Genomic DNA, 11,573 nt, shown 5'->3' with positions numbered 1-11,573 from the left:
CCGACATGAGCGCCCCCCGACATGAGCCCCCCCCCGACATGAGCGCCCCCTCGACATGAGCCCCCCCCCGACATGAGCCCCCCCCGACATGAGCGCCCCCCCGACATGAGGCCCCCCGACATGAGGCCCCCCGACATGAGCCCCCCCGACATGAGCGCCCCCCCGACATGAGCCCCCCCCCGACATGAGCGCCCCCCCGACATGAGCGCCCCCCCGACATGAGCCCCCCCCGACATGAGGCCCCCCGACATGAGAACCCCCGACATGAGCCCCCCCGACATGAGCCCCCCCCGACATGAGCCCCCCCCCGACATGAGCGCCCCCCCGACATGAGGCCCCCCCGACATGAGAACCCCCGACATGAGGCCCCCCCCGACATGAGGCCCCCCGACATGAGAACCCCCGACATGTGGCCCCCCGACATGAGCCCCCCCCGACATGAGCCCCCCCCCGACATGAGCGCCCCCCCGACATGAGCGCCCCCCCGACATGAGCGCCCCCCCGACATGAGCCCCCCCGACATGAGGCCCCCCGACATGAGAACCCCCGACATGAGCCCCCCCGACATGAGCCCCCCCCGACATGAGCCCCCCCCCGACATGAGCGCCCCCCCGACATGAGGCCCCCCCGACATGAGGCCCCCCGACATGAGAACCCCCGACATGAGGCCCCCCCCGACATGAGGCCCCCCGACATGAGAACCCCCGACATGAGGCCCCCCGACATGAGAACCCCCGACATGAGGCCCCCCCGACATGAGGCCCCCCGACATGAGAACCCCCGACATGTGGCCCCCCGACATGAGAACCCCCGACATGAGGCCCCCCCGACATGTGGCCCCCCGACATGAGAACCCCCGACATGAGGCCCCCCCGACATGTGGCCCCCCGACATGAGAACCCCCGACATGAGCCCCCCCGACATGAGCCCCCCCCGACATGAGCCCCCCCCCGACATGAGCGCCCCCCCGACATGAGGCCCCCCCGACATGAGGCCCCCCGACATGAGAACCCCCGACATGAGGCCCCCCCCGACATGAGGCCCCCCGACATGAGAACCCCCGACATGTGGCCCCCCGACATGAGCCCCCCCCCACATGAGCCCCCCCCCGACATGAGCGCCCCCCCGACATGAGCGCCCCCCCGACATGAGCCCCCCCGACATGAGCCCCCCCGACATGAGGCCCCCCCCGACATGAGGCCCCCCGACATGAGAACCCCCGACATGAGCCCCCCCGACATGAGCCCCCCCCGACATGAGCCCCCCCCGACATGAGCGCCCCCCCGACATGAGGCCCCCCCGACATGAGGCCCCCCGACATGAGAACCCCCGACATGAGGCCCCCCCCGACATGAGGCCCCCCGACATGAGAACCCCCGACATGAGGCCCCCCGACATGAGAACCCCCGACATGAGGCCCCCCCCGACATGAGGCCCCCCGACATGAGAACCCCCGACATGTGGCCCCCCGACATGAGAACCCCCGACATGAGGCCCCCCCGACATGTGGCCCCCCGACATGAGAACCCCCGACATGAGGCCCCCCCGACATGTGGCCCCCCGACATGAGAACCCCCGACATGTGGCCCCCCGACATGAGAACCCCCGACATGAGGCCCCCCCGACATGTGGCCCCCCGACATGAGAACCCCCGACATCAAATCAAATCAATTTATTTTTGTAAGGCCCAAAATCACAACAACAGTTGCCTCTGAGGGCCACAGGGAGAAATGAAGTCAGACAATGTCTGTGGTGGCGAGGGACGATGTCCCAGGTCCTCTGTCCTTAGCTCCTCCCTCTGTCCTTAGACACATGTCTCAGCGCCCTCTGTCCTCTGTCCTTAGACACATGTCCCAGCGCCCTCTGTCCTCTGTCCTTAGACACATGTCCCAGCGTCCTCTGTCCTTAGACACATGTCCCAGGTCCTCTGTCCTTAGCTCCTCCTTCTGCAGGAAAAACTACAAAAAAAACCTCTTTGGGACAAAAGCGTATGTCCCTGAGTTAGTTCCAGTGAAGGAGGATGTGACTCTCACAGACGTGAGGGAGACACTGGAGCTGGACCCACTCTTCAGGCAGATGAGGGACCGTCCACACAGGGCAGGGACACTTCACCAGGAGAGGGACATCTGGGTCCACAGGTCCTCAGGAGTGAGAGAAAGAAAAGAAGGCGGTGAACAGTTTGCAAGTGGAATCAAAAAATAAATATTGTTTGATAGCATAAGTAGTCAGAAGAAGAAGAGGATAGTGCTCAAGCTGTCATACTTCCCCCAGCACAGTTACTCCTAGGGCAGAGTAGCTAAAGCTGTGGGTTTATGTTTCTGTTTAACTAGTCTGACCATAAGTGATTTCGAAGAGGAACGTTTTAAGCCTGGACTTAAATGAAGAGACTGTGTCAGCAGATTTAACATGGGTCGGGAGCTGATTCCATAACACAGGAGCTCTACCTCCTACAGTACTTTTAGAGACTCTTGGGACCACCAGAAGGCTCTACCTCCTACAGTACTTTTAGAGACTCTTGGGACCACCAGAAGGCTCTACCTCCTACAGTACTTTTAGAGACTCTTGGCACCACCAGAAGGCTCTACCTCCTACAGTACTTTTAGAGACTCTTGGGACCACCAGAAGGCTCTACCTCCTACAGTACTTTTAGAGACTCTTGGCACCACCAGAAGGCTCTACCTCCTACAGTACTTTTAGAGACTCTTGGCACCACCAGAAGGCTCTACCTCCTACAGTACTTTTAGAGACTCTTGGGACCACCAGAAGGCTCTACCTCCTACAGTACTTTTAGAGACTCTTGGCACCACCAGAAGGCTCTACCTCCTACAGTACTTTTAGAGACTCTTGGCACCACCAGAAGGCTCTACCTCCTACAGTACTTTTAGAGACTCTTGGCACCACCAGAAGGCTCTACCTCCTACAGTACTTTTAGAGACTCTTGGCACCACCAGCATTCTGAGAGTGAAGAGCTCTGTTTGGATGATATGGTTCTATAGCATCTTTGAGGTCGGATGGGGCCATGTCATTTATGGCTTTGTAGGTCAAGAGTAGAATTTTGAATTTGATTCTAAACTGGACAGGAGCCAGTGAAGAGACTCCAGCACCGGCGTAATGTGCTCTCTTCTTTTTGTTCCTGTTAGTAATCTTGCTGCTGCATTTTGAACCAGTTGAAAGCTTTTTATGGAGCTTTTAGGACCTGCTGCGAGCAGGAGTTACAGTAGTCTAATCTAGTCGTTACAAATGCATGGATAAGTTTTTCAGCATCGGATTCTTCTGATTTTGGCTCTTGTTGCAAATGGAAATAGGCTGTTAGACATGAGCCCCCCCACATGAGGCCCCCCCACATGAGCCCCCCGACATGAGCCCCCCGACATGAGGCCCCCCCACATGAGGCCCCCCGACATGAGCCCCCCGACATGAGGCCCCCCGACATGAGGCCCCCCCCGACATGAGCCCCCCCGACATGAGGCCCCCCGACATGAGGCCCCCCCGACATGAGCCCCCCCGACATGAGGCCCCCCCAACATGAGGCCCCCCCAACATGAGGCCCCCCCGACATGAGGCCCCCCCGACATGAGGCCCCCCCACATGATCTAATATAAGACCAAACAGGTTCTTCTTTAACGTTTTATTAAATGTTAATTGTCACACTCCAAACTTCACGCTGACAAACACAAACAAACACAAACAAACAAACACAAATAAATAAATAGCTTTGATCATAAATAGTTCATTTATGGCCGAGGTATTTGACGTAACTCAGGAGAAGTTCTCGATCTCGTTCTTCATTTCCTGAAAATGGAAAGAAACGTTTAACTCTGTGTCAGATGCCCTCCCGTGGTCAGAGGAATGACCATCACCTTGATGAGGTCAGATTTGTTGGCGTTGTCACGGTGACGGTAAATGCACTGAGCCAGCGCTGCATAGAGTTTCTCTAAAGGCTCCACGTCAGCGCCCTCTGTCTTCACCAGCGCGCGCTGCAGCACATCCTGGAATCACAGGGTTTTTTCCTGTTAGAATCTTTTGTTTTAAATGGATAATTGCCATGGCAACGGTCATTTTCTCATCATTCTGAAACGCATAGAAGACGAGTCTCTCACCTTGAGCTTGCTGCGGTCGACCACTAGGGGCTCTGTGGGGGTTTTGCATCCGTTCACCGCTTTATCAGCCACTTTCTTACGATGGTCTGAGGAGAGAACAGAGACTAGTCTGAGGTCTACAGGGCGATACAAGCATTAGCATTAGCAAACATTAGCATTAGCAATAATAACAGACTGAACAAATCAAACATTGAGAGAGCTTCAAAATTAGCTCCTCGATTGTGGGAAAAATGAAGTCTCGTGAACCAATGAAGCCTCAAAATACTGCCAACTACTGGCGTTAGCGCTGACGTTAGCGCAAGGGTTAGCGCTGACATTAACTCTGGGGTTAGCGCTTGGGTCAGCGCTGACGTTAGCGCTGGGTTAGCTCTGACGTTAGCGTTATGGTTAGCTCTGGGTTAGCGCTGACATTAGCGTCAGGGTTAGCGCTGACGTTAGCGTCAGGGTTAGCTCTGGGTTAGCGCTGACGTTAGTGCTGGGTTAGCTCTGACGTTAGCGTTATGGTTAGCTCTGGGTTTGCGCTGACGTTAGCGTCAGGGTTAGCTCTGGGTTAGAGCTGACATTAGCGTCAGGGTTAGCTCTGGGTTAGCGCTGACGTTAGCGCTGGGTTAGCTCTGACGTTAGCGTTATGGTTAGCTCTGGGTTAGCGCTGACATTAGTGTCAGGGTTAGCTCTGAGTTAGCGCTGACGTTAGCGTTAGGGTTAGCTCTGGGTTAGCGCTGACATTAGCGTTAGGGTTAGCTCTGGGTTAGCGCTGACGTTAGCGCTGGGTTAGCTCTGACGTTAGCGTTATGGTTAGCTCTGGGTTAGCGCTGACATTAGGGTCAGGGTTAGCTCTGGGTTAGAGCTGACATTAGCGTCAGGGTTAGCTCTGGGTTAGCGCTGACATTAGCGTCAGGGTTAGCTCTGAGTTAGCGCTGACGTTAGGGTTAGCTCTGAGTTAGCGCTGACGTTAGGGTTAGCTCTGAGTTAGCGCTGACGTTAGGGTTAGCTCTGAGTTAGCGCTGACGTTAGCGTTAGGGTTAGCTCTGGGTTAGCGATGACGTTAGCGCTGGGTTAGCGCTGACGCTCGCCCCAGATACAGACCTTTCCCTGGACAAATGTGCGGCGCAGCTCTGGGTCGGGCGGGGCTCGTGAGGCTCTTTTTGCCGTGGAAGCCGTTGGTCAGACCGCGCTCGGGGCCGTGGGGCCTCTCATCTGTGGCGTCACCGCTCTCTGAGGACTCGGACAGAGATGAGAGCGAGGAGCAGGACTCAGAGGAGGCAGCAGGGGGCGCCACAGCGGGTTTCCTCCTCTTGGGTTTGGGGATGACGCCTGTGCTCCATTTGGACTTTTTACGGGAGCGTTTTCTCTTCAGCACTGGAGAAGAGGCGGGGTTTAGAGAGGAGGCGGGGTTTAGAGAGAGGGGGTGGGGTTTGTGCAGAGGAGGGGTTTAGAAAGAGGAGGAGGGGTTTAAAAAGAGGAGGCGGGGTTTAGATAGAGGAGGTGGAGTTTAAAGAGAGGAGGTGGGGTTTGTGCAGAGGAGGCGGGTTTGGCCAGAGGAGGCGGGGTTTGGGAGAGGAGGCGGGGTTTGGGAGAGGAGGCGGGGTTTGGGAGAGGAGGCAAATCTCTTGGTGAAATATTGGTTGTGATATTTTTAATAATCTAACAGTAGAATTGAAGCTATATTTATATCAGATATTATATTTGTCTCTCAATTTCAAAAATCGTGCGAATTATCACGCAAATACCGAACGTTCTGCCTGTTGTGGCATCACCGTTACCGGCGGCAACAGTTCAAAATGAGCTTTGTTTGTGTTTTAACGGCTGAATTGACTGTTTTGGCCGTGGGAACAAAGACATCAGGACTCAGCTCCTGATCGCCATGGCGACCTGAGCTGTGACAACACGTCATAAACTCACTGTGCAGGCGGTGGACGTCCTCCAGGTCGTAGTTCAACGCAGCAGCTGTGGACGAGACACAGTTCAGAGCTCCGTCTGCTCCTCCCCTCACACCTCATCTCCCATAGCAACGGTCACGATCTGGAGAAGCACCTCTCCTTCACCTCCTCGCACAAACCGCTCCTCGTGCGGCGCTCCTTCACCTCCTCACACAAACCGCTCCTCGTGCGGCGCTCCTTCACCTCCTCACACAAACCTCTCCTCGTGCGGCGCTCCTTCACCTCCTCACACAAACCTCTCCTCGTGCGGCGCTCCTTCACCTCCTCACACAAACCGCTCCTCGTGCGGCGCTCCTTCACCTCCTCACACAAACCTCTTATGCGGCGCTCCTTCACCTCCTCAGACAAACCGCTCCTCATGCGGCGCTCCTTCACCTCCTCACACAAACCTCTCCTCGTGCGGCGCTCCTTCACCTCCTCACACAAACCGCTCCTCGTGCGGCGCTCCTTCACCTCCTCACACAAACCTCTCCTCGTGCGGCGCTCCTTCACCTCCTCACACAAACCTCTTATGCGGCGCTCCTTCACCTCCTCACACAAACCTCTCCTCGTGCGGCGCTCCTTCACCTCCTCACACAAACCGCTCCTCGTGCGGCGCTCCTTCACCTCCTCACACAAACCTCTTATGCGGCGCTCCTTCACCTCCTCACACAAACCTCTCCTCGTGCGGCGCTCCTTCACCTCCTCACACAAACCGCTCCTCGTGCGGCGCTCCTTCACCTCCTCACACAAACCTCTCCTCATGCGGCGCTCCTTCACCTCCTCACACAAACCTCTACTCATGCGGCGCTCCTTCACCTCCTCACACAAACCTCTCCTCATGCGGCGCTCCTTCACCTCCTCACACAAACCTCTACTCATGCGGCGCTCCTTCACCTCCTCACACAAACCTCTCCTCATGCGGCGCTCCTTCACCTCCTCACACAAACCTCTTATGCGGCGCTCCTTCACCTCCTCACACAAACCTCTCCTCATGCGGCGCTCCTTCACCTCCTCACACAAACCTCTTATGCGGCGCTCCTTCACCTCCTCACACAAACCTCTACTCATGCGGCGCTCCTTCACCTCCTCACACAAACCTCTCCTCATGCGGCGCTCCTTCACCTCCTCACACAAACCTCTACTCATGCGGCGCTCCTTCACCTCCTCACACAAACCTCTCCTCATGCGGCGCTCCTTCACCTCCTCACACAAACCTCTCCTCATGCGGCGCTCCTTCACCTCCTCACACAAACCTCTCCTCATGCGGCGCTCCTTCACCTCCTCACACAAACCTCTTATGCGGCGCTCCTTCACCTCCTCACACAAACCTCTCCTCATGCGGCGCTCCTTCACCTCCTCACACAAACCTCTCCTCATGCGGCGCTCCTTCACCTCCTCACACAAACCTCTCCTCATGCGGCGCTCCTTCACCTCCTCACACAAACCTCTACTCATGCGGCGCTCCTTCACCTCCTCACACAAACCTCTCCTCATGCGGCGCTCCTTCACCTCCTCACACAAACCTCTCCTCATGCGGCGCTCCTTCACCTCCTCACACAAACCTCTACTCATGCGGCGCTCCTTCACCTCCTCACACAAACCTCTACTCATGCGGCGCTCCTTCACCTCCTCACACAAACCTCTCCTCATGCGGCGCTCCTTCACCTCCTCACACAAACCTCTCCTCATGCGGCGCTCCTTCACCTCCTCACACAAACCTCTTATGCGGCGCTCCTTCACCTCCTCACACAAACCTCTCCTCATGCGGCGCTCCTTCACCTCCTCACACAAACCTCTCCTCATGCGGCGCTCCTTCACCTCCTCACACAAACCTCTCCTCATGCGGCGCTCCTTCACCTCCTCACACAAACCTCTCCTCATGCGGCGCTCCTTCACCTCCTCACACAAACCTCTACTCATGCGGCGCTCCTTCACCTCCTCACACAAACCTCTACTCATGCGGCGCTCCTTCACCTCCTCACACGCCCTCTCAAAGTCCTGGTCCAGATGGTCTCTGATGATGGCGTGGAGCGTGTCCTTCAGGGCGTGTCCTCGGTGTCGGAGGGTCCGGTCTGAAACACACAAACGTGTCAATCATAATCATATCCCAGAGGACCTCACAGAAGACACGTCTGAAGTCAACTATAAAGAGGACAGAGCCCACCAAAGCAGGGTTCAGAGCCCACAGCAGGGTTCAGAGCCCACCGCAGCAGGGTTCAGAGCCCACCACAGCAGGGTTCAGAGCCCACCGCAGCAGGGTTCAGAGCCCACAGCAGGGTTCAGAGCCCACAGCAGGGTTCAGAGCCCACCGCAGCAGGGTTCAGAGCCCACAGCAGGGTTCAGAGCCCACCGCAGCAGGGTTCAGAGCCCACCACAGCAGGGTTCAGAGCCCACCACAGCAGGGTTCAGAGCCCACCACAGCAGGGTCCAGAGCCCACCGCAGCAGGGTTCAGAGCCCACCACAGCAGGGTTCAGAGCCGGTTCTCCTCGTGTGTGTCTCTCTCTCTCTCGTCTGTGAGAGTCAGAACTCCTCCAGGTTTAGTAGTTCTTCCTGCAGGAGGAGGGTCTAAGGACAGAGGACTCTGGGACATGTCCCTCGTCCCTATGAACATTGTTTCATCTGTTTGTCACTGTGGAGGAAACTCCTGCTGTGGTTTTGGGCGTTACAAAAATAAATTGAATTGAAATAAATCTGTTCCAAAGTTGTGATCTGGACATTATAGGACACATCTGCTTCAGTCCAGGGCCAGTGTGTCCTCTGTGGTCAGTTGTCCTCTGTGGTCAGTAGATTCTGTCTTATATGTAAACACTGTGTAGAACTCTTACTCATGGGGCTGTCCGGGGTGAACTCCAGCGCGTTCTTCCAGATCAGGTCAGCGTCCATCACAAACTCGCTCACAGTGATGTACTTGTGTTTGTCGATGTTTGTGAGCAGAGTGGACAGGTCCATGGGCTGTTTGACCATCAGGTGCTCTGGACCCTGCACCAAACACACAAACATGACTGTGGCCTCTGTCGGGGGTTAAACTGGCCCACTCTGTGACCCGCCCCAGACGTTCTGACCTCTTCTATGTCCACAGGCTTTGTGAAGGTCTTGAACCTTGGGTCCAGCGACAGCCTCTCTGTGATGTTTCGCAGGAAGAGCCGGAGCTCGCGCAGCACGTGCTCCTCCTGCTCCTCCAGGAGGTGGCGCTCTTGTTCTGAAAGCTGCCGTGGAGGAGGGGGAGGGGCCAGAGGGAGGGTCTCCTGAGGCTGCGACGCTGAAGTGAGAGAACAAGCTTTAGCCACAGGTCAGTGACGGTCAAACTGAACAGTCAAAGTGTGAGTACAGGTGGAGCTGGAGGGCGGAGCCTCGGCCGCCTGTTTCAGGATCAGGTCGTCAAAGAAGTCGGTCCTCGCGGAGCGGGACGGGGCCCCGACCCAGAACACCTCCTGCTCACGGAACAGCGCCTTGACCTGAAAACAGAGAAACAGAGAAAGATGACCGGGCCTCGGGCCTCCGGGACCCGGGCCTCCGGGACTCGGGCCTCGTCCTGGAGACAGAATCCTTTACCTCGGGATCGAGCAGCTTGAATGGGACGTTGCTCGTGGCCAACAGCAGAACAGGGGAGAACGAGGGGATCCCCGAGAGCAGAGTCAGAAAAGACAAGCGGAGAGCGCCCCCTGCAGTCTCCCACCACTGCTGCAGGTGCGGCAGGTACAGGACACTGGGAGAGGTGCGCTTGGCCTCACAGAACACCTGCCACACAAACACAAAGGGTCAGAGGATAATGCCCGGTGGTCCAGTGGTTAGGGGGGCCAAGACCTCCTCATATGAGCTCAGAGCTCCTCACCTGAGCTCAGACCTCCTCACCTGAGCGCAGACCTCCTCACCTGAGCCCAGACCTCCTCACCTGAGCCCAGACCTCCTCACCTGAGCCCAGACCTCCTCACCTGAGCCCAGACCTCCTCACCTGAGTGCAGACCTCCTCGGGCGTGGTGCTGCTCCCTCCGTACAGCACAGCGGTCTCCAGGCTGTGCATGGTGAACCTCTCCAGGGCGTGGAGCACGGCCGGGGCCAGGTGTGAGCTGTGTCCTGAGCCGGGACGTCCCACGAGCAGCAGACGTGGCCGGTGAGTGGTGGGCTGCCTGACCGCGCTCCTGAGGGTCACAGAGTTTAGTGCGGGGCAGCGAGGACAAATGCACGGCGAGTTTAACGGCCTCAGACCTGGCAAAGTGCAGGAATTTGCGCTTTTTCTGTGGGGCCGAGACACTGAAGCTGCCGCAGCTCTCGTCGCCTCCGTCGTCATGGAGACCGGCTGTGAGCGCTGAAGAGACGAGACAAGAGTCAGAGAGCAGGACTAAACCCAGAGGAAGAGGAGCCGGAACTTAAGCCTTATACTGAGAGTCATGTGGTGCCGGGGGTTCCTGTACAGGTCTTATACTGAGAGTCATGTGGTGCCTGAGGTTCCTGTACAGGTCTTATACTGAGAGTCATGTGGTGCCTGAGGTTCCTGTACAGGTCTTATACTGAGAGTCATGTGGTGCCGGGGGTTCCTGTACAGGTCTTATACTGAGAGTCATGTGGTGCCTGAGGTTCCTGTACAGGTCTTATACTGAGAGTCATGTGGTGCCTGAGGTTCCTGTACAGGTCTTATACTGAGAGTCATGTGGTGCCTGAGGTTCCTGTACAGGTCTTATACTGAGAGTCATGTGGTGCCTGAGGTTCCTGTACAGGTCTTATACTGAGAGTCATGTGGTGCCTGAGGTTCCTGTACAGGTCTTATACTGAGTCATGTGGTGCCGGGGGTTCCTGTACAGGTCTTATACTGAGAGTCATGTGGTGCCTGAGGTTCCTGTACAGGTCTTATACTGAGAGTCATGTGGTGCCTGAGGTTCCTGTACAGGTCTTATACTGAGAGTCATGTGGTGCCTGAGGTTCCTGTACAGGTCTTATACTGAGTCATGTGGTGCCTGAGGTTCCTGTACAGGTCTTATACTGAGGGTCATGTGGTGCCTGAGGTTCCTGTACAGGTCTTATACTGAGTCATGTGGTGCCTGAGGTTCCTGTACAGGTCTTATACTGAGGGTCATGTGGTGCCTGAGGTTCCTGTACAGGTCTTATACTGAGAGTCATGTGGTGCCTGAGGTTCCTGTACAGGTCTTATACTGAGAGTCATGTGGTGCCTGAGGTTCCTGTACAGGTCTTATACTGAGTCATGTGGTGCCTGAGGTTCCTGTACAGGTCTTATACTGAGAGTCATGTGGTGCCTGAGGTTCCTGTACAGGTCTTATACTGAGAGTCATGTGGTGCCTGAGGTTCCTGTACAGGTCTTATACTGAGAGTCATGTGGTGCCTGAGGTTCCTGTACAGGTCTTATACTGAGAGTCATGTGGTGCCGGGGGTTCCTGTACAGGTCTTATACTGAGAGTCATGTGGTGCCGGGGGTTCCTGTACAGGTCTTATACTGAGAGTCATGTGGTGCCGGGGGTTCCTGTACACTCCTAAACCAGTTGAACAGTTTGTCCGCCGTAAAACGATCTCGATGAATAACTTATGAATAATGATTGT

General features: G+C 56.5%; 1 protein-coding gene across 1 annotated transcript in view; it reads right to left on the bottom strand.

Moving 5' to 3' along the window:
- Positions 1–3,651: 3,651 nt before the first annotated feature.
- LOC140362251 (ATPase family AAA domain-containing protein 2-like) overlaps positions 3,652–11,573 on the bottom strand; it is a 31,757-nt gene continuing 23,835 nt past the window's right edge. The window contains exons 17-28 of the mRNA XM_072448350.1: positions 10,230–10,329; positions 9,976–10,162; positions 9,576–9,761; positions 9,352–9,478; positions 9,086–9,282; positions 8,849–9,002; positions 7,972–8,094; positions 6,003–6,047; positions 5,187–5,459; positions 4,101–4,186; positions 3,861–3,989; positions 3,652–3,792 (exon numbers count right to left, since the gene is read on the bottom strand). Of these exons, the coding sequence (XP_072304451.1) occupies positions 3,760–3,792; positions 3,861–3,989; positions 4,101–4,186; positions 5,187–5,459; positions 6,003–6,047; positions 7,972–8,094; positions 8,849–9,002; positions 9,086–9,282; positions 9,352–9,478; positions 9,576–9,761; positions 9,976–10,162; positions 10,230–10,329 (1,640 nt within the window). The 3' untranslated portion in view covers positions 3,652–3,759. The remainder of the gene's footprint in view (positions 3,793–3,860; positions 3,990–4,100; positions 4,187–5,186; positions 5,460–6,002; positions 6,048–7,971; positions 8,095–8,848; positions 9,003–9,085; positions 9,283–9,351; positions 9,479–9,575; positions 9,762–9,975; positions 10,163–10,229; positions 10,330–11,573) is intronic.

The sequence above is a fragment of the Eucyclogobius newberryi genome, unplaced genomic scaffold, assembly GCF_026437365.1.
Source record: "Eucyclogobius newberryi isolate DKJ021-1_F unplaced genomic scaffold, fEucNew1.0.hap1 SCAF_16, whole genome shotgun sequence".
Classification (NCBI taxonomy): Eukaryota; Metazoa; Chordata; class Actinopteri; order Gobiiformes; family Gobiidae; genus Eucyclogobius; species Eucyclogobius newberryi.
Note: the sequence above shows the minus strand (reverse complement) of the source record. Positions and strands in the feature narration are given on the sequence as shown.